The following is a 23,652-nucleotide window of genomic DNA, read 5'->3' as shown; positions in this document are numbered from 1 at the left end:
CCTGTCCATTACCAACTCCCGGAGTTTACCCAAACTCATGTCCATTGAGTCGGTGATGCCATCCAACCATCTCATCCTCTGTTTTCCCTTCTCCTCCTGCCCTCAATCCTTCCCAGGATCAGGGTCTTTTCAAATGAGAATTTTAGTGCATATGCCTAAAAATACATACTATTCATGGTCATTTTACCTTATTACATACAAAATATTACTTTTAAATTAAGTTTGACTGGTAAGATGGTCTCCATTGATCCTATCCTCTGGTCTTCATACCCTTGAGTATGGGCTAGACCTAGTTTCTTATAATGAAAAGAATGTAACAAAAGTGATGGGTGTCACTTTCAAGACGAGATTACAAAAAAGGCTGGCTTCTCTCTTGTACTTTCTCACTCATCCATTCTGTGGGAAGCTAGTAATTGCTTGCTATGAGCTGCCCTATAGAGACGGCCATGTGGCAAGGAAGTGAGGAAGGCCCCTGGCTTATAGCCAGAAAGGAAACTGAGTCCAGTCAACAACCTCATGAGCAAGTTTGGAAGGAGACCAACCTCAATCAAGCACACAGAGGAGACTGGAGTTCCAGATGACCGTGACTGCAACATTTTGAGAGGCCTTGAGGTATCCAGGTGCAGCAATAGATAATACAGTCAATACTAATTCTGTCTGCTCTAAAAATTTCATGTAATGGAAATAATGTACTTTCATGTCCAGCTTCTTTCACTCAGCCTATTTCCAAGACTCATCCATATTACTGTGTATGAAAGTGAAAGGGAAGTCGCTCAGTCGTGTCTACCCCATGGACTATAGTCTACCAGGCTCCTCCATCCATGGGATTTTCCAGGCAAGAATACTGGAGTGGGTCGCCATTTCCTTCTCCAGGGAAGAAGATCTTCCCGACACAGGGATCGAACCTGGGTCTCCCGCATTGTAGGCAGACGCTTTACCGTCTGGGACACCACGGAATTCCAAAGTACTATAGATATTGGTATATATCTTCTTCAGATATGATTTCTCTTGAGTAAATACCTAGGAGTGGAGTTGCTGGGTCGCATGGTACATTCTGTAAGAAATCTAAAGTTATTTCTCATAGTAGTTGTACCATTTTACTGGACTATGTACAAGTTGCTTCCTCTACATCTTTGCCACCACTTCTATTGTCTTTAAAAATTTTAGCTACTTTGGTGATATTTCATTATGGTTTTAATTGGCATTTCCCTGATGACTAATGATGTTAAACATCTTATATGTTCTTACTAAGTATTCATGTCTTCTTTGGAAAAAAAAAAATCTGTCCTAAATTTTGCCTAATTTTCCTTGGGTTGTCTTAAGCTGTAAGAAGTTCTTTAAACACTCTGGATACAAGATCCTTATCAGATGTATGATTTTCAAGTATCTTATCCTGTTTTTAGGTTGCCTTTTGACTTTCTTGATGGTGTTTTGACTTTCCTGACGGAGGTTTGAAGTTTTTTAAAAAATTTATTAAATGTAGAAGATTTACAATTTTGTATTTTTACTATACAGCAGAGTGATTGTTATACACACACACACACACATTCTTTTTCATATTCTTTTCCATTATGGCTTATCTTGAATGGTGTTTTTGAAGTTCAATTAAAAAAAATTTATGTCCAATTTATTTATTTTTTGTTTTAACTGCTCTGCTACGTCAATTTATTTTTCATAAGATATACTGCACGTTTCATTGAGTCTGTGGCTCACATTTTCATTTTTTTGACAGTATATTTTTAAGAACGTAAGATTTTAATTTTGATTAAATTTGGTTATTGATATTTTCCTTTATGGTTACTTTTTTGGTGTTATTAGAAAACTCATAAGCCAGTTTTCATTTTCTTGCTTTATTCTAATTCCATACATATCAAAATGAATCAAGTATTTCGAATGAAAAGAGACCAGAGAGAAAAACAGATTATTTCTAGGGAAGAAAATCCAGATTCTCATTAGCAAGAGTATAAATGCTGGAAATCAATGGAATATTATCTTCAAGATGCTGAGGGAAAGTGTTTGGAAACTTAGAATTCTATAATGTCAAATGATCATTGAAGATTGTTAACAAAGACATATTGAGACAAACAAAACATACTGCCCAAAGACCTTTAGTGAAAGAATTTCTAAGGATATAATTAAGAACAAAGTAAATGTGAATGGAATAGGATGCAAGAATCAATAGTGAGCAAAGAAACAGAGGAAACAAAGCTAAGTCCAAACAAGTGAAGCTTATTGTAAAACATGAACCTTCTTAAGATAATGAACCAAAACACAGACCAAAATCTTGTAGAACATTTTATACATTTATTCATTGCTCAGGGGTACATATTAAGGTTTTGTCTGACGTTTCTGGTAGTGAAACTACATAAGACATACTCTAACATGTCTAGGGGACTGGGGCAAGTTTTTGTCTTTTATAAAATGTGACTTTTCAAACCTTACCTACTCTTGTCTCACTAGAAGCCATTCCTTTTTATCTGATAAGAATAAACTCTTGAAGAAAGTGTTTTCACTGAATTTCTGAAGTTTACATATAAACAGTTTCATCATTCAGTATAAGTGTATTTATTGAATACAAACCAGGCACACCCCACATCCCACTCTGTGATCCTAACTCTAAGGCTAGTTTCTTCAGGGAACTTTTCTTACGTATTCTCACTCTGCTCCCAGCAGTCCCATTCCTTCTGTATGACCCTACTCCCCTTTCACGGCTTTTATCATTAACAACACACGCAGCCCTTTATTGCTCTTGTTCACATTGAGATCTCTCTCGCCCCTCAAGTATACTTATCTGCTCTTTGAAGACAGAGCTGTTTTCATTTCTGTCTTTCTGCCAACACCTTGCACAGTGCCTGACACACAGCAGGCATTCAATACATCTTTATTGAATGAATGTATGAATAACTTTATGGCTTGGATGTTTAAATTTTTATCATAATTTATTTCCAAATCATACTCAGTTTGAATTTAAACAGTTCAAAATCAATGTTTCAAGATGTTTACAATTATTGCAACAACTCAATTAAAAAATATACAACTCATACTTTAAGTTCATAATATAGTCAAAATTAAAAACTGTTATAACTATTTAATGATGCATTATATTTTGCCTTTATAGTATACTACTAAAGACACATAAAAGTAGAATTATCTAATTAAAACATTTTCCCCTCCTAAGTATATTTCTTACTCTGAAAACTATAAAAAATTAATAAAAGTTATAGTACATATTTTTTAAAAATAAAACACATATTGTGTGTGTATATATATACACACATACACACTATCTCTCTCTCTCTCTCTCTCTCAACTGCTTACATTCCTAAATATTGAATCTGGGTGGAAAAGTTAGAAAGACTTCTAAACTTTCTTAAGTTTAAACTTAAGAAGTTCTAAACTTCAACTTTTTAGGTTCTAAAAAGAGACACAATTAAATGAGCCTTAGACCTTTATCACTGAAAATCAAGATCCTATTTCAGTTACTACTAGGCTCTGGTAGGGAAAAGTCTGTTATCATTCATTCAAAATAGAATAACTTCACTTTTCATTTCACACAGCTGTCTAAATGTCCCTGTCAATGGAAAAACTATTAGCTGTTATTCATGATTCAATTTCTAGCACTGGTTGTTGGATGCTCTATTATCATACTGGCACAACGTGGTCTTCAGAATTCACACTACATAAAACACATTTTATAAGACACCTGGGTCCTTTTTTTGACTATGGTTTCTTAGATGAGAATTCAAAACAGACTCATTACAGAACAAATTACAAGTTACAGCACAATGTGTTAAAATAAGGCTCCAGTGTATTTTGGACATATAATAATAAGCTGCAGCTTCTTGTCATGTTTACTGGAAAAAAAGTTATATAAATTCTTTATACCTTGGGTCACTGGATACACATCTCCCCAGAAAAACAAATCTGTTATATACACTATTGCTCACTTAGCTTTCAGTTTTAAGCAATTATTTGGTAGTATCATCACTCTTTATTTTATGGCTTTTTAAACATTAAATCCTTCAATATTTGAAAAGCATTCACTATATTCTGATGGTTCACCAAATAAAGAAGTGAATATCAGCTTAGAAAAGATGAAGCCTTAAAAAATCAGTTTTTTAAAGAAAGGTTATTCAGGAACAGAAATTAAAGGTATAGAAGCAAAACAAAAAACACATTTAAAAAATGCCATACATGATCTCCTTCATGAAATGAATCTATAATCTTGGTTCCTTGTCAAGAGTTGGTGGAAAAACACACAAAAAGGTCCCCCTGAAGTCTGGATATATTGGCAATATACGTTTTTTTTTCCTATTTTCAAAATAACCTTTAAAAAATCCGCTTTTGTAAGCCTAGGGTTTTAAAAAATAATAAATGTGATATTTAAGTACCCTCTTAAATATCTTGGCCAATTCACTGTATAGGCTTAAATTAAAATGAGCATTTGTTTAAGACTTATGTTACATGAAAAAATGTACATTTCTAAATTAAAAAGTTAACTATGTATACTTAATAACATTACATACAATTAATATAAAGGCTACAGAAGGCTTTAGGAAGCTGAAAGGCTAAACAAGTTTTAGTGGGTAAGTCTGCTGATTTCACATTATAATTCTAATCAAATTATACAACTAGTAAACCACAAAACCTTACTTAGGATAGGAGAAGAGTCTTGTTTGTTTATATAATATTGATTTTTAATGTGTTTATTTTGAATATGGAATCACAGCTCTTTTCCCTAAGCTGAAAAAACTTGGGCAAATTAGTTTTATATGAGTTACATACATGTGTATGTGTGTGTATGTACATATGTGTGTATGTATGAATATATATATTATCATTAGCTTAGTTTTACAAACCATATGTTAAAATACATGGTTTAAAAGTATTAATTGAGATACAAGAGATTAAAAAAAATTTTTTTCAAACTATTTGGGTCACAGATACAAATTTATAGAATTACAGAGACTAACAGTATATACCAAAGGTCACAACTTATTTATTTGCTATTTTCTGGTTCTTAATCTAATGAGGAATCATATTAAATGATACACAATCTCTTTTAGCTTTAAAGTTTTGGTTATACTGTTCTACTTTTAAACAGTTAAGACCATATCTCAAACAAAGTTGTCTAAATAGACAACACTGACCCTGAATTAAAGATGTTTTTCACCTCTTTTCTGGCTTTTAGTCCCTTGTAGTCGGTTACTAGAAAGGAACAGGCATTGCATATTTTACTTAATTGTTTCTTCATCCCTGTGCTCCCTCCTTCCTCCTTCCAGAGCCCACAGTGCCCAGCACACGGTAATCACTCAATACTTACTGAATATTTGTGAATGAGTAGAAAGATACTAAGGACAGATTGAGAATTAAAAAGAATCTGGATGTGAAAATAGCTGCTTTTATAAAGCCCCCAAACAATAAGATCAAAGCTCCTAGTCTCCTTTACATATTTACTTTGGTCTGTCCTTGTAATAAAAGCAAGAGCAATTATGGCACAGAATACGAGGTTAAGTCATTGCAAGTAAACTACAAGCCAAGGACACATTAAAAAAATGTAAGTTTCCATTCATGTAGTGAAGAAAGGACTTTTATTTACACTATTAGTAGATCCCAGCTACTCCAGTTAGTCTGAGATATAATCATCTTATCAATGACAGGAAAAATATCTTCCAGTATTTCAGTTTTAACAATTGTAATTAAATTGCTTAGTTATACTATAGAGTAAGAAGCAATTAATGAACTGTTTAGAAATAAAAAATATGTATATATATTACCCTGATGCCTAGGCCAAAATATATCTAATGACAAATTTTCTTGATTGCTATTGTCATAAAAATAAAGGAAAAATATATTGCAAGTATATTCTTTATAGACAATTTCAATTGGAAAACAATAGTTTAATGAAAACAATAGAGTGGTTCATGTGAGTGAACTGATATGGAAGCAAGAGAAGTATTCAAACTTGACAGATAACATATTGTCAAATATAACTAAAGAATATCTGCCTCCAAGGCACACTTACAGGCAGTAATTAGATTTTTACACATCTCAATTTTATCTTATATTCAAGGAAAATACAGGTCAGTAGGTTATGGTCCTAAGCTGCAGTTAGGAACCCTTTCTTTTAGCTTGTAAGATGTAGCCTTTTGATTTGATAATTCCTCTACTTTTAACAATGACCGAGTACCGCAGTAGCCACAGAGGCACCCACTCGTGTGCTCGAATGTCAGGGATGCTCTCCTGAAGTGCTTCTTGGAAACTTGCTTCAGAAAGCAGTTCTTAAAACAAACAACAAATAAAATCCCAAATTGTTAAACTTGAAATCAAAGCACTTTACTATGTAGGTAAGCATTTAAATACAACAAAAAAAACACCTCAAAACTGAATATTTGTCCTTAATGTGTGCTACAAATATGAATCAGAATATCAGAAAAACCCAGGTAGTTCTTTAGAAAGTATCTCCACCTGTAAACCAGCCAGTTTAACTCATAATTTCTGGTGAGAGGAGCCTGAATACTTGTGTTTTTTTGACAATCTCCAGGTGATGCCAATGTACAGTCAGGGACAATAAAGGAAAGGACAAAAGGAAAAAAATATGGACCATTCCACTACCGTGTATTTCCATCAAACTATTTTTTCTGTATATATTTATTTTATATGTATGTATGTATCTATATCTTAACAACCAGAAATCATACTGCAGTTATAGCCTAATTTATTTATTTTTTCACATATATTATGGATATTTTCCCATGTAATTATTCTGTGAAAGCATTTTTCATAATTCTCCCAATATATTTTATAGATATAATTTCTACATTTTCTTATTGTTGGCAAAAAATTAGTTTTTTCCTAATATTTTGCTAATAAAAATAAAGCTCGATGAACATCCTTAAAATGCATGCCTGGCTATGGAATGACAAAGTCAAAGTACAAGTACCTTTGGAAGGTTTGATACATGGTGTACTGCCAACTGCTTTTCAGAAAGACTGCGCTTCACACTTGATACTGGAGTGCCAATCTTACCATATCCTCACCAGCACCAGCAATCATTTAAAAAACCTTTCCCAACGGTTGTCTTTTAATCTGCATCTCTTTGATGAAACCATTATTTTCCGAGTCCACATTTATATCTAAGACCTCTGCCAGTGCTCCGATTTACAAGTCCCCTCCTCACCTCCTCCTCTCTAGTCACACTGGCCTCGTGGCTGTAGCCTGAAATCCTCAAACACATTTCTACCTCGAGGCCTTTGAATTAGCTGCTCCCTCTTCCCTGAGCACTCTTCTTCAGGATACCCACATGGCTCTCGCCCTTCTTGGAGGTCTGTGATTAACGTACCCTAGCAGAGGCCTCCCCAACCATCCTATATAAAACAACACCCCCTAACCTGGGCACTCATCTTCCTCAGGCAACTTTTCTCCATGGCACATACCACCATTTATCACATTCAACATTTATCTTATTCGTGTCTCCTCCCATCAGAATATAAACTCCATGACAGCTGAGATTTTGCTGACTTGGTCCTGTATTTCTAGTACTTAGAATGCCTGGCACATAGTCTACTCAAGAAATCACTCAATATGGAAAGATTCCACTAGGGTCAGAACCAATCCTACAGATAGGGATTAGATGACCATCTATGCAATATGATTTGGGAATGTCAAAGAACCTGCCTGCCCCAAAATGAACTGCTGTGATATTTGAATAACAGCAATACTAAACTCTCAGTAAATATTAGCTACTGTCATGTGCCAGGCACTTTTCTAAGTACTTCACATGTATTAACTCTTTTAATCCATATGTTAACCCCAAGAGATGGATATTATTTTCCTTTGCAGGGGGAAATCGATGCAGAGACATTAGATAACTTGCCCAAGGTTTACACAGCTAGTAAACGGTAGTTTTCATAAATAAAATGGTAATTTTCCAAATATTTCTGTTTGCGGATCTGTTTTTCAGATTGTCTAATCGAGGAACCCTGAGGGAATGAGGCATACTATAGACTTAATGGGAGTGAGGAGAGGAGGAAGGCCAATAAAAAAGGAAAGGTCTTAAGTCAGAATCACATACTTGACAATTGTACTCTGACTGTAGTTAAACAGTTACCACAACTTCTAGGACAAAGAATAATGGAAAATAAACCTTTCTGAGGAATAAAGGTAATTACAGAAGAGAGGAAGACCTTTCGGTGACTTATAAACAAGATTCTATTTTAGATGACAAATAGAGTTAAATGTTTAACAACTTGCTTGCTTAAAAAATAAATCTTACTGGGTTACTTCACTCTGTATAATAGGTTCCAGTTTCATCCATATGAAACGAGTCACCAGCCCAGGTTCAATGCATGATACTGGATGCTTGGGGCTGGTGCACTGGGACAACCCAGAGGGATGGTACGGGGAGGGAGGAGGGAGGGGGGTTCAGGATGGGGAACACGTGTATACCTGTGGCGGATACATGTTGATGTATGGCAAAACCAATACAATATTGTAAAGTAATTAACCTCCAATTAAAATAAATAAAAAAACTTACACAAAATCGGAAAACTATGTTATCCACTAACTACATTCTTTTAATTCAACTAATGTTAAATCTTTAGAATCAGTAAACATGACAAAACTTTTAAGGGAACTGCTCCATTACAGATCAAAGTGTCTGAAGACCCATTTATAGTATGTGCAGGATCAGACTATGAATTCTACCTAAAGGGCTTAGAATCAAAGAAACATCCTAAAGTCAAATTACACTGGTAAAACAAAGACACACTCTCCCCAAAAGGATTAAATTTCTCTTCTCCTATACGTATGTAACACATCTTTCCATGACGATGTATGGGCACATGATCCACATGCCCACATTTAGATAAACAGAAATAAAACACTAGACACCTTAGACTTTTCCTGGTTCCTTTCCCACTGGAAAAAGAATTACGTGTTTTTCAAGTGGAGCACAAATGGGGTACAGGCTCACCGATCAGCTGTTTGTAACAACTGCTGTTGGTAATAATTACAGTTGGAAGAGCCTCCACAAAGTAAATAGAAAAATTAGATAATATATGCCAACATATAGGAATTTAAAATTTAAATAGCTTATATTTCAGAACAAATCAGCACAGAAATTCTTTGTTGGATTGTCACTAAAATGACCTTTTTTAAAAAAAATGAATCTAATTACTTATGCGTGAAAGCTCTGCTGGAGAGGGAAGGTAAAAGTGACTATGTCTTATTCTGGTATGATTTAAATGGAGGCTGAAAGCAAGTTTTGGACCTGAAATATTACAATACTAATGTTTCAAATCAGAGAGAGAGTGGGGAAAAGATTCCAGATTCACTCAGGACCAAGGTCTAAGCTCAGACTTCAGGCTAGGCCAGCTGGGTGACCTTGAGGAGTTTCTTAAACTCTAAGGCCCTATTTCCTTATCCATAAAATGTCCAGTTTCAGTTGTGAGAGTTACAATCTCTGAGGCATGTAGTATGATGCCTAGCATTTGAGAAAGAATAACTATTAAAACTCCTCCTCCACTTCCTATAAAATAGTAAAAAAAAAAAATGAGAATGAGGCAGACTGTTTATAGTAAGGTTTAAGTTATCCATAAGCATCCTAAATATAAATGGAATCACACCACCTATACAAATGTCATCTTTTTAGAAATGAAAGTAAAAACTGAAAGTTTTTCTTTAGGCATCACCTATGAAATAAAATTTCCTCCAATTTTTATTAAATGAGAACTTCTATAAAAGTGAAAGTGAAGTCGCGCAGTTGTGTCTGACTCTTTGCAACCCCATGGACTGTAGCCTACCAGGCTCCTCCATCCATGGGATTTTCCAGGCAAGAATACTGGGGTGGGTTGCCATTTCCTTCTTCAGGGGATCTTTCCGACCCAGAGATTGAACCCGGGTCTCCCGCACTGTAGACAGACGCTTTACCGTCTGAGCTACCAGGGCAAGTGTCATGGGAATTTGAAATTTTCACAAGATAGCTCTCACTTGTATACCAAAAAGAACTATTTCATAGAGCCTGTATGTTTACTTAGTAAAACCCCACCTCTGCTCACTATGAAACTGTGAAAAAATGAAAATGGAGCAGACTGCTAGTAAATAAAGTGTAAAACACTATCTTCCCAGCTTTCCAACTTATCTTGTAAAATGTTGATAAAAAAGTATCCTACAAAAGGCAGACAAGCCATTCTCATTAATCAAATAACATTTCTGATTAGCATCAAACATATATGTCTTGCTGGTAATGATTAATAAAATACCTAATCAAATACCCATCTTAAGATGCTTAAGTTTCAGATTAAATTTTATCTGCTGCTTTTTCCAGATATTTATCCTCTTTAATTAAGTGGCCTTTTGGTGCAATCTCTGCTGTACTACACAATATTACATGTGACACTAGTTAGAGTATCTTACAAGATCTTCTCTGTGTAGCTTAGTATTTATAAATCTGAGCAGACTGGATGTTCAGGAAGTGATCTCTTCATTTCTTTTCCCATTGATACAAAGACAAAATTAAAGCTTTCTGAAACTAAAATAAAGGCGTATGTGTTTTTAACTATTAAGAATAGTTCTAAGTGACAGCATTGTACCTTTATCATTGTACAATTAAAAATTAAATTTTAACAAGTAGCTTCTTATAAAATAAAAGCACCTGATCAATCTCTACAAATGAAAATCTCAGTCTTACCTTTTGGATCATTATGAGTCAATAGCTGTATGTCAAACTGTTTGGCAAATGCAGTCAAATCAGGTGGCATCACACAGCAGGAGGCAAGATTAACTTGGTTACTATTTGGTTTTACCTAGCAGTGAAAAAGAAAAATCATGACATCTCCTTTAAATTAAGTACTTCGAAAAGTAGAAAGCAATAAAAGGACTCAATTTTAGAACATATGAAATATCACATCCTACAGTGCTTCAAGTTTACTTTTACATGAATTTATTTTTTACTTTTACTTATACTTGTGCCCAGAGAAGGCAATGGCACCCCACTCCAGTACTCTTGCCTGGAAAATCCCATGGACGGAGGAGCCTGGTAGGCTGCAGTCCACCGGATCGCGAAGAGTCGGACACGACTGAGCGACTTCACTTTCACTTTTCACTTTCATGCACTGGAGAAGGAAATGGCAACCCACTCCAGTGTTCTTGCCTGGAGAATCCCAGGGACGCGGGAGCCTGGTGGGCTGCCGTCTGTGGGGTCGCACAGAATCGGACACGACTGAAGTGACTTAGCAGCAGCAGCAGCATACTTGTGCCAGATTTTTTTAAATTTATTTTTTAATTGGAGGATAATTGCTCTACAATGTTGTGTTGGTTTCTGCCTTATATAAAACAACGCAAATCAGTCATGACTATATAAGTATCCTTTCCCTCTTGGGTGTCCCTCCCACCCCACCTCTCCATCCCACCCCTCTAAGTTGTCACAGAGCCCCAGGTTAGTCTGTGCCATAAAGTGGCTTCCCACTAGTTGTCTATTTTACACATGGCAGTGTATATAAGCTTCCCAGGTGGCTAAGTGGTAAAGAATCCACCTGCCAAGCAGAAGATGCAGATTCAATCCCTAGGTTGGGAAGATCCCCTGTAGAAGGAAACGGCAACCCACTCCAGTATTCTTGCGGGGGAAATTCCACGGACAGGGGAGCTTGGTGGGCTACAGTCCATGGGGTCCTGAAGAGGCAGACATGACTTAGGGACTAAATAGCAGCAGGAGCAGTGTATATATGTCAATGCCACCTTCTCAACTCATCCCACCCTCTCCTTCCCCCGCTGTGTCCACAAGCCAGTTCTCTACATTTGTATCTCCATTCCTTCCCTGCAAACACGTCCATCAGTGCCACTTTTCTAGATTCCACATATATATACAAATGTGTGTGTGTGTGTGTGTGTATATATATATATATATGCATTAGTATATGATATTTTTCTCTTTCTGACTTACTTCACTCTGTGTAACAGTTCTAGGTTCATCCACCTAACTATAACTAACTCAAATTCATTTCTTTTTATGGCTGAGTAATATTCCATTGTATATACGTACCACAACTTCTTTAACCATTGATTTGTCAATAGACATCTAGATTGCTTCCACGTCCTGTCTATTGTACACATTTCTGCAATGAACATTGTGGGTGTGCGTGCCTTTTGGAATCGTGGTTTTCTCAGGGTATATGCCCAGTAGTGGGATTGCTGTGTCATATGGTAGTTTTATTCTTAGTTTTTAAGGAATCTCCATACTGTTCTCCATTGTGGCTGTGTCAATTTACATTCTTAGCAACAATGCAAGAGAGTTCCCTTTTCTCCACATCCTCTCTGGCATGTGTTTGTAGATTTTTTTGATGATAGCCATTCTGATTGGTTTGAAGTGATACTCATTGTAGTTTTGATTTGAATATACTTATTAATATATACTTTTCTGACTCACGGTACTGGTAACAGGAAAGGGAAAAATAGTTCTAAGGAGAGGGGAATAAGCCAATATATTCCTACACTGTTAAAAAGTCTCATGTGAGAACCTGCCATCTAATATATCTGTCTTGAAAACAAACATGATTCTAAGTGTGATGGTTCCACCTAGAAAGGAGGTATCTTAGGGACAAAGGCTCAAATACAAATGACAAGCATATTTAATGCTGAAGTATATGATATGGTTATTAATCATATACATTTGAAAAAGAGAAGAATTAGGTCATTCCTAATAGCTGCTCTGGTTAATTTACAGATACATTTCAGATCACCCAAGTGATCTTAGCGATTCAGCAGAGTCTTAGCCACATTCTGGCTATCACCAAGTCAAAGGGACAAGGAGGCAGCTTTTCTCTAGGGTTTTCCTGCCCAGAAGAAAATGAAAAGGCTGGGGATGAAGTAAAAGGAATAAAGAAAACAGAGACAGCAAAGGTAAACTACTTGTAAGCAGCTTCCCTAATAACAGTGTAGGTTATTAGGCCAGAGAGTGGCAGTCATTAGTTTATGACTCCTACTCTGTATCAAGACTTCCCTGGTGGCTCAGACGGTAAAGCGTCTGTCTACAATGCAGGAGACCCAGGTTCAATCTCTGGGTTGGGAAGATCCCCTGGAGAAGGAAATGGCAATCCACTCCAGCACTATTGCTTGGAAAATCCCATGGACAGAGGAGCCTGGTAGGCTACAGTCCATGGGGTCGCAAAGAGTCGGACACAACTGAGCAACTTCACTTTCACTCCATATCAAGTTATGTGAACTGAAGGTCTTACATGTCTTTAAATAACAGAGCAAAATATATGTTATATATGATATTCTCTTATTAGAACCATGGTCTAATAACACCTAAAGGAAAACATAATATTTTTATCACATAGTTAAAAGTGAAGGAAAGAGCCTTAATTCATTTGGCTATGAATGTTTCAACACACATTTTCTAGAGTTTTTTGTCAAAGTCTGCCTCAAAATCCCCATATGTGGAACAGGCCCCCCACAGTGGTGTCTGCTCTGTGCATGATGTTTAATGGGATGCAGCAAAGACTGTGAGAGACAGGGTGCTCCTGGAGTGCTCGGGATGCAGGCGTCCTTTACCTGTGCCCACTGATACAGCTGCTCCAACTGGGTTTTGTCCAGATCAGAGGTCCCAATAGCAACAATCTTTTTGCTCTGAACTAAGTTTTGTAATTCTTCCCAGTAAGGCTGCAAATGTTCCAAGGAAAGATTAACTCCATCTTCAATAGGAGGTGAAGCAATGATCACAGAATCCAGCTGTGCAACTCCAAGGACTGAGCAGGCTGATGCGGAGGGAAACACAAAGAAGACAGACGTCTGTACGTAATAAAGGCAAGTTGTTTCTAATGTTCTTTGCTCCCCCACTGAATTCTGCCCATAGTTCACTAGTACTCTATGTAACAGATTATTCCACTAGGTTTCATAATTTACCTGTCATGTATAACATTTCCATCTTTTTCAAAACAATGAGTGTCCATTCATCTACTCGGTCTGTGTGGCAGACATGTGGGTTTCCTTGACTTGCCTCATTCCTGGGGAAACTCACAACTACTGTAGGCTCTCTATTTCCTAGGCCCCAGGACTTTCTGGTAGCTTCTGACCTAATAGCCTATAATTGTTGGGTGTGCTGTGCGTGCATGCTAAATTGCTTCAGTTGTGTCTGACCTTTGGGATCCTATAGACCTCTAGGTTCCACTGTCCATGGGCTTCTCCAGGCAGGAATACAAGAGTGGGTTGCCATGCCCTCCTCCACACGATCTTCCCAACCCAGGGATCAAACCCAAGTCTCTTATGTCTCCTGCACTGGCAGTGGGTTCTTTACCACTAGTGCCACCTGGGAAACCCTGTAACTGGTAGTCATAGCAAAGAATAAGCTTGAGACGATGAAAAACTGAATTTATGGCCTTAACTCACACATTAATTTAGGTGGCTCAGTCATAAAGAAACTGTCTCCCAAGCAGGAGATGCAGGTTCGATCCCTGAGTCAGGAAGATCCCGTGGAGAAGGAAATGACAACTTACTCCAGTATTCTTGCCTGGGAATTCCCATGGACAGAGGAGCCTGTCAGACTACACAGTTTAAGGGACTGCAAAAGAGTCAGATATGACTTAGCAACTAAACAACAATAGATGTAGGTAACTTCTTAGTTTTTATAAAAATGAATTTATTTTTAATGATTTTTATTCCTTCTATAGTTATATCAAAGAGCTAGTTATTTAACTGTTCAATGTATGTAAATACGAGAAGAATGTTTTAAAAGAAAAAATACTCATTAATGATAATGCTATATAGTAACTTCACCATGACATGAAAATAGATAAAAATGCTTGTTTTTGTTGTTATTCTTTTGATATTTCACCTGTAGTACTAAAAGAGTTAAGAATATGATTAAAGAGAATTTCTATCTCCAAATATACAGTTTACCTGCAGTTATGTTACATCTCTTACAGTCCTCTTATATATCAAAATATGACCTTACATTGGTTGATGTGATTTCCACAGAAACCTTAAAAATTAGGCTAGAACTTGAAAAGTAAAATTGCAGTGAGCTCATTTTTTTTTAAACTAGACATGAACACAAGATATAATTAATATACTTACAGTAATTTAAAGTTCACTATGAAAATAAAAGTTAAAATTTTGCTTACCCATGTCGACTGCATTTCTAGTTGATGATGAAGAGTTTGATCCTACAATGAACAGTTTTGCTGAGTGACAAAAAGAACAAAACAGATTATTATATTTGAGCAACATTCTACTACACAGCAGTAACACTGCTAAAATACTAAGAACAGATAATCCTGAATGAATTTTTTCCTTCCCTAGCTGCATTGTTTCATAGTTTTAAGACCTAAAAGTGTATTTCCATGGTAATTTAAAAAAGATATGCTAGTTGCCAACCAGTATCTGATTGTCAAAACAAAAAGGCAAATATTAATTCTCCTTTATTGGAAAGCAGGGCAGATAAATATAGAAGCATTCAAAATATCTTTTTTTATGAATTAAACATTAATGGAGCATATTATATACCTGGGCTTTCCTGGTAACTCAATCAGTAAAGAATCTGCCTGTAATGCAGGAGACCTGGGTTCTCTCCCTGGATTGGGAAGATCCCCTGGAGAAGGAGATGGTAACCCACTGCAGTATTTGCCTGGGAAATCCCATGGAGAGAGGAGCCTGGTAGACTACGGTCCATGAGGTTGCAAGAGTCAGACATGACTTAGTGACTAAACCATCACCACATTATATACTTTCTCCAATAAACTAAAGTCTATATAAAGATTAGATTGCTTGTAATGAGAAGAAAATTGAAAAAACAAAACCAAAAAAACCAAACAAACAAATATCCCGCAATTCTACTTTCCTAATCAATTTTAGACAATGATACCTTCAAGTTCTTGGTCATATGAAACATAGTATATATTTTGTACTTCTATGTATTTGGTTTATTACCCTTATGTAACAAATATTTTTTTATATTTCTATGCAGTATTTAGGTAAACTGCCAAGAGTCTCATCTCCAAAAGCAGTTACTGTTTAGATTTTTACCTACTCTGTACTTTTCTTTTGTGTGTGTTTTTTTTTTTTGGCTCTGCAGCTTGTGGGATTTTAGTTCCCTGACCAAGGGTCAAACTTAGGTCCTTGGCAGTGAAAGCACAGAGTCCCAGCCACTAGACCGCCAGGGAATTCTCTGTACTCTGTATTTTTAATGAATAATATCCATGGTAACTCTCTGTTCAACTTTATGCCTGAAGCATTTCTGAAGATCAGAAATGTAATCATGGATCAAAGGATATGATTCTTTTGTTAGTCTTGTTTTATTTATCTCTTACTTAAAAAGAAAAAATTGTGTCAGGTTACCAGACCATTAAAAGTTAGAAGTTGCTCCCCTAACAATATAGGAGGCTATTTAAAAAAAGATATATATTTTTGCTAATTTGATAGGTACAAAATGAAATTGAAACTTTGGATTGATTTGACTCAACATTATATATATTGTATATATATAAATATGTATATATTTACTTTATGTAATAAACTCACTGTTCAAAAATCTAAATTTACTCAACAAATAGGTAGAGTAATAGGAAAGCAAGAAGAGAGAAAATCATAAAGGGTAATAGAGAGAAAACAGGGTTAATGAAATACCCTTATGTAAAGTGCTTGGCATTCAATACATACAACAAATTTTCTTTGTACAACATTTCTTGTTGTCATTTCCTTTCTACTGCTGGATAATCTTCCTAAAATATTGCTTTCCGTATGTTACTTCTCTATCTAAAAGCCATCACAACTTCCTTACCAGCTGAGAGTCAATCTTAACCACTTTGCTCCAACTCAGCTCTGTAATTATACTCTGTGAAAACCCGCCCCATCATTACCCCACTGGCTATGAATTGGGTGTCATTTGAGATGGTCTCCTCTTTCCAAAAGAGGAGGCATTTTTAGGTAGGTGAAAAGAGGAAAGCTCTTGATGCTTATCAAAAATCTCAAGCCTTCCAGGAATCAAGGACAACTTGTTAAGAGTTCCAAAATGGATCTACACCATGATGAATTGTAATACACCACAGAGAAATGCTGCTCTGATGACCTTTTCAACACAAACAGTAATGTGAAATTAACAAAAAGAAATGGGTTCTGTAGTCAGGCATACCTTGATGGACTCCTGGTTCAACCATTTACTTGCTACACAACAGCTTTCAAGTTATTTAATGTCATTTGTGTAATGGGGATAATAAATCTACCTTGCAGAATTGTTTTAAAAATTCTATAGAATAAATATAACCATAATTCTATAGAATAAATATAACCAATACGGTTATAACCATAACCATAATGGCAAGTACAATCTCTGGTATAAAGTGAGATTCAACAAATGGTAGTTATTAGAGTCAATGCTCTAATTCATCTTACGTGTTCATCCTAATAAGAATAATAATAAAATGACAACAACTACGACAAAGCCACCAATAGTAGTAAGTAAGTTTCCTGGCACTTTACTTTGTGCCAAGAACCATGCTAAGCGCTTCTTTCGTTATTTCATCTGACTTACAAGGAAGCTTGAGAAACAGGTGTATCCCCATTTCATAGATAAGAAAACTGAGCTCAGAGATGTTAAATCATTTGTTAGCCCTAGATCATGTCAGTCAGTAATCTGCACATCCAGGAATTTCAATCTAGTTAAGCTCAAGTATTTAGTGACTATGTTATGCTGACTGTAAGCTGAGGACAAGAACAGCTTTCATTCCTTGAACTTAACACTATCTCTGGAAAGTAGCAGGAGGCCCTCCACCTTTGTTGAATGGGCACAGTATGTATATTATTTTTCTTCATGCGACTTGTTGCCCAGACTGGTTTCCCTGCTCCCAAGTGACCTCAGCCATTGCTTAGCAGTGTCACACCAGGAAAGGAGGACTTACGCTGGCTTCGGGTGAAAACTGCTCTTTAAGCCTTCCCTTTATTCTTTCCTACACCTTCTTCTACTGCTCTGATTAATAATGTCTCACATAAATTAGTGAGAACAAAATGAAGAGGTGAAGTTCTATTCTGCCTTCACTGAAGTAGCCAACAGTGACCTCCTATAACTCCTTCTTTAAAGCTGGCTATAAAATTATGTTATAAAGAATCTCTGTATTTCCTACACTGAGTGATCGAGTTACTTATTACCAGAGTCAAAGGGGCTTAGCCCCATGCCTCACAAAACCTATTATCCACTGTAAAACAAAATGAACTGTAAAGGCTGGACTTTACCAGAAACTTTCATTTCTTCTCTTTCATCGGGATTTATCTTTTCTACTGCATGAGATACAGTACATTCCAAGACATCTGGAAACTCCTATAATAAACACATGATATTTACAATAAATATAAAATTAATGTTTTTACTTAGCTACATATTTTCTACATAACACTCTTTAGAAGCAGAGAGCCCATAAGACAATAAAGTTCTTTACCTGATTGGCTTCAGAAAGTTTATAAAGCCCTGAAATAAAGGTAAAGTGCTGTGTATATATATGTGCATGTCCATTTTTCTGGGAAAAAGTGTTTCATTTTGATGAGATACTCAGGGCGGGGGTGGGGGAAGGATGTATGACCAAAGACAAATGAACAAACCAGCAAGCAAGCTGGGGAGTATGTGAAGAGTGAGAACCATTAACACAGTCAATACTTCTACTCAGAAATCAATGAAAAGTAGTATTTTCCTTCTGGATACTGACATGTTAAAAACTTCCCATATGTCAGTCGCAATCATTTTAACCCAAAATATATTTTTTTCTGAATGCAGTGGAAACAAAGTAAAGGCAAGTCCAATGCATAAAAATGAGTAGTTAATGAGGGAAATGTAAACTATTGGTACATAAAAATCACTAACAAACTAACATTTATAAAATTAAAACAAAGTAAACAAGATTTTCCCATAATTCTTGAACATAGAATGCCTGACCACATGTTAAGTATTTACAAGTCAAGCACAGAGTGAATGGTCATTTCAGAGAAAGGAGACTGATAGAAGACATTAATGAATGTCTGCCTAGCACCGTTAGTTACAAAGTTGCAGTATGCTCAGGGGAAACAATTATTTTTAGTACATGTCCTCTTCCATACTTTTTAAGTAGTCTCTGTAATTTGTGACAAGCCTTTGGCTAAGCTGGATTCCAAAGAGTAGTTTACAGACTGTGTTTTGTATATTAATATTTTTGATAATAGTCATATACTGATATTCAATGAAACACTTCCTTACTGTTTCATAAGTAACTGACACTTATAAAATTATTTTTAGCAACTATGTTTTGCTAATAGTCTACCAAAGCAATCTAGAAACCAGAACTGTTTGATAGTCATTCCTCTACTAGACCAAATATAAACTGGAACTAAATACACTCTGAGGAGACTGTGGAATCTTAGTAGCTTGTCTTACTGAAGAGTTGACTACAGAGTTGGATTTTCTCTTTCATGCTTAAGCCTACTGGGTCAAACTGCCATTTCAACAAATGGACCACAGTGATTTTCATGCTAGTTGCCTATCTGACTTCCTGATCAAACCTGAGAAAATTAATTTCCTGCTTATCACATGATTTTTTCACTCACAGTTCACTCACCCTGATCAAATCTGGGCTGATTTGGGAACTCCACTCATTTAAGGTCTTTTGAATACAATCTCGAAGCTGCAAAAGAAATGCATTTTTAAGCTGTTAACCATATACTACACTTTTTATGTACTTCTACAATGAAAAAAGGTTGAAATAAACCTTCACCTAAAGTTAAAAAAAAAAAAAAGGACTGTATTAATCTGATAAGTAGGAAAAAGAAGATACCCATAGGAAATACGATACAAATCAAAATTTTAATTCTACAAGGTTTTGTTTCCTTTAACAAAGATCAAGTTATATCTGTTTATATCCTACTCTTAATTCTCAAATGTTCTTGACCTAAAGCAGTAATCTAATCATTTAAAAAGTATTTTTGCACCAATGAAAATTTAAGGAAACTTTTGAGATGTAAAAGCATTCATAAAGAAACAAAATTTCAAGAATAAGGAAATTTATAAATGGAGGAACTGTAATCAAGCCCAGGCAGCCTGACTAGAATGAACCTTAACCACTATGTGCCTACATGAGAATCACCTGTGGTGTTCAATAAATGTTTAAATTCCAGAGCCCCATCCTAGATCTGCTGAATCACTTTCTAAGGGCAGCAGAACTTTCATTTTAAGAGGCATCCAAGTAATCAAAATGTACTCTAAAGTCTAGAAACCACCATAGTCCTATCTCACAGGAGTCAACTTGCATAAAGTCAGTTCATATAAGTCATTTCCTAACAGGCAGGTAGACCTTAGACCTGTCATCAATGTTTTCTTATACAATTTTCTTACACTAACATTGTAGTATTCTGTAAATTCATTCAAGTGTCTAGTTATCTTTTATCTCTCATGACAGCGTATTTCCAACTTATTTAATAGTGGTCCAGCATAAGATACACTAACACAGTGAGTACAGACGTACATACATATAACAACGATAATTGACAAAGTAATATTTATGCTTACTATATACCAGATAGGCTGGTGACGTCTATGAGTTAGAAAAAAATATGTTGCTCCGTGAATCATTGAACTGACTTCTGACCACAAATGGGCCAACACTAGCAGTTTGAAATCACTGCCTTATAAATACCAAGGGCACAGTACTTTGCATTCTGTGGGCAATCAATGAAAAAATAAATGAGTAACTAGAAGCACATCCCTGAATTGCAAAAGCACTTTCCTAATATCAACAACAGAGATTAAACTTCTGAACTCACTGTCTGATCAACAGAGATCAAACTTCTGAACTCACTACCTGATCTCTGAGTGCTCATGATAAAAACCGACACAAGAACTTTACTGCTTATATTTCAGTATAGATAATTACAAGGGAGAACTGGTTTATCAAGAGCTCAGAATCACCTATTTAAGATTTACAATATATAACAGTAATTCATGTGCTAGCCACAATAACCCATATGAATTCATTTACAGGGTCTATATATTTATAATCAAATTTAAGTCATTAAATAAAAAACGATTAGTTGATAATCATTTTAGACAGAATTACAAGTCAATATTCTCTGAAAAAATTAATAAAAATTGAGGCAGCAGGAACAACAATTCTATCAGGAGTGCTGTGGCTCAAGTCATGGGAGAAATTTTAGAAATTTTCCTCTGGCAGGATGGTTAACTGGCGGAAGGCTTTCCAGATAAATTTCTCAATTCATGATGATAAGTATATTTTCAGAGTGTTCTCTCCCTTCTGTCAGGACAAGTTATGGAACAGTCCAATGTTATAATAATATGAGAAATTCACTGACTATCACAAACTCGGTGATTTTTAATCTTTTATATGTTATCTGTACTGAATGAACGTTAACTTCGTACTTTTTTGTTCTCTGCTCTCTTCATTCTTACCACACATAGTATCATGGAAGATGAGCATCATCATAGTTTAGTGTATCATTAGATCTGGAGTTGTGTAAGAGTTTTAAAAAAATCCTACATGATCAAATACCTTAACAACAAATAACTATTCAAAACAGTCCAATAATGGCCCATTTAAAACACAAGATTTTATTTCAGAAAATTACAGTGAAACAAAAAATCTGGGCAGAGATTACAGAATAATTAAAAAACAAAACATTAGACTAGAAAAGACCTTTTAGGAAATTTAATGATCTCTGATTTACAGCTCTGGTTGCTGCAAAGTTCTTTACATAGAAACAAAACACACCTCTCCTATTCTAATCACGTTTTCTTCACATATGCTAGCACCAAGCTTTCCTCAAAAGTTTTCAAATTTCTTAATTTTGTCCCTCCTTCACCTAACCCAAAATAAAATACACAAATCACAGTTAGTCTTTTGAAGAATGTTTTTCAAACTGAGAGGTGTAACTCATTACTGCCTTAACAAATCAAGTTTTTAAAAATTAAAATAAGAAAAAATTAGAATGCACGGTATATAGCAAAATCTTTTCATAAGATTTTGTGTGTGTGTGTGCGCAAACATGAAATGGACTGTCATGGCAAAATTTTTTTTTTTTTTTACTGAGTTTGCACTCAAACTGCAAACTACTACTTTAGCATGTGTTAAGTGAGATAAGAGAGAGAAAATGTCACCCAGAATTATCTATGTGCAAAATGCTGTACTGAACCATCAACCCTGGAGAAGTTAAAGGTCTAGTACAAAACACAGAAGTGTCTATCTTTGGGAGAAATAGCACAAACGAGGGTGTTTAAAAACAAAACAAAACAAAACAAGAGAGACAAACTGATCTGCATCCTGGACACAGAATATGGTATGGATTCTGATTCTTATTAAAGTTGCAACCAAGAGTTACCATCCCCCGATTGGTCCTCACTGCCAGTAGGAGGCCTGGGCACAGGTCCAACTCACACTCAGAGGGATGCTACTGCTACTACCTAGTATATTTACCAACATCTTATTTTAAACTGATTAGGAACACAGTTGATAACATCATAATTGACGTAGCTTAGGAATTTTTTCTTTTAATCAAGATTTTTATCTCTCTGAACCAGATGGCAAGGGAGATAAATGCTTGCATGGGGTTTCATATAGAATCTTTTATTCCTCACCGTGACCTGATGATGATACAATCCAACTTTCAAGTCATGGAAATAGGCTTGCGAGGGTAACTTACCCAAAGTCACAGAGCTCTTAAATTAAAAGTTTGTTTTATTGTTATTTTTTAACACTAAAACCCGTCCTATACCACCAACATGCCTCAGCAATTAACTGTGCGTAATGATCAACTCTTTATTTCAGGAAGGACCAGCGATGTAACAAATATTCAACGAGAGTATAATTCCAGGTTATTCCCTGCCGTTTCAAAATTGTGGTCAGTCTTCAGCTAAACTAATCTTCGGCAAGAGAAATACATACCTTTTTCCAAAGCCGAATTTGAGTGTTCAGTCATTTGCCTCACAGCCAGAGAGAAACTACAGTCAACACCCTTAAAGCTAACTGGATTATTACTACTACCTTATCTGAGTCTTCGGCAAGATAATCCCCCCAATTTTTCTTTACCTGGACGCCGTGAGAGAAAGGGAGTGAGCTAGAGAGGGGACGAAGCGCGGGATCGGCCCTCTCTTATCCCCTCGCCCGGGAGAGCGATCCAATAGGTTCGAGAGTTTGGTCATCAGCCGGGAGCACCGACAAGAGGCGTCACTCCTCATCAAGTTGCACCTGCCGAATTTGTAAAGACGCAGTGCCCCCCAACAGCAGGTTCGGACGCGACATCGAGCAGATAGCAGCCCCGGCTTCCTCTCGCAGGCGGAGCCCAGGTGCGCGCCTCGCCCACGTCCCCAGCGGCGCCCAGAGCCCGATCACCCGCCCGCGGAGCCGCCCGGCCCGGCCCGCGGCCTGTCCCTGGAGCCGGTCTCCGCCGGCGCGCTCGCCGCCCTCACCTCCTCGCTGTGCGTGGACGGGCACTTCTTCCGCAGGCGGCCCCAGTTCAGCAGGTTCCCCGTCTGCAGGTGCAGGGTGCTGGCCCGCGCCAGGAGCGCTCCGGCCGCGCGGCTGTCGGTGCCCATGACAGCAGCCGACGGAGCGGGCCCGGCGGCGACGGGGCCGCAGGCGGGGAAGGAGGCCGCCCGTAGGACGCGGTGCCCGAGGCCGGAGAGCAAAGCGC

General features: G+C 36.6%; 1 protein-coding gene across 2 annotated transcripts; it reads right to left on the bottom strand.

Annotated features, from left to right (window-relative positions):
- Positions 1 to 2,336: 2,336 nt before the first annotated feature.
- On the bottom strand, positions 2,337 to 23,554 carry GCLM (glutamate-cysteine ligase modifier subunit). Of its 2 annotated transcripts, XM_068963971.1 has the most exons (7): positions 23,429 to 23,554; positions 19,572 to 19,637; positions 18,223 to 18,307; positions 15,120 to 15,179; positions 13,552 to 13,754; positions 10,691 to 10,805; positions 2,337 to 6,281 (listed from the first exon to the last, which is right to left on the bottom strand). In XM_068963971.1, the coding sequence occupies exons 1-7, from the start codon at positions 23,552 to 23,554 to the stop codon at positions 6,112 to 6,114; spliced, it is 825 nt and encodes a 274-aa protein (XP_068820072.1). In that variant the 3' UTR covers positions 2,337 to 6,111. The 2 variants fall into 2 exon arrangements, with proteins under 2 accessions (XP_068820072.1, XP_068820073.1); XM_068963972.1 differs by lacking the exon at positions 19,572 to 19,637.
- Positions 23,555 to 23,652: the final 98 nt, after the last annotated feature.

This window comes from Capricornis sumatraensis, chromosome 2 (genome assembly GCF_032405125.1).
Source record: "Capricornis sumatraensis isolate serow.1 chromosome 2, serow.2, whole genome shotgun sequence".
Taxonomy (NCBI): Eukaryota; Metazoa; Chordata; class Mammalia; order Artiodactyla; family Bovidae; genus Capricornis; species Capricornis sumatraensis.
Note: the sequence above shows the minus strand (reverse complement) of the source record. Positions and strands in the feature narration are given on the sequence as shown.

Coding starts and splice junctions, on each gene's coding strand:
- GCLM (XM_068963971.1), bottom strand. CDS start 23,554: ATGGGCACCGACAGCCGCGCGGCCGGAGCGCTCCTGGCGCGGGCCAGC. Junction 19,638..23,428: donor CGTCCACGCACAGCGAGGAG/GTGAGGGCGGCG, acceptor TTTCTTTTGCAG/CTTCGAGATTGTATTCAAAA. Junction 10,806..13,551: donor AGCTGTATCAGTGGGCACAG/GTAAAGGACGCC, acceptor TTTCACTGCTAG/GTAAAACCAAATAGTAACCA.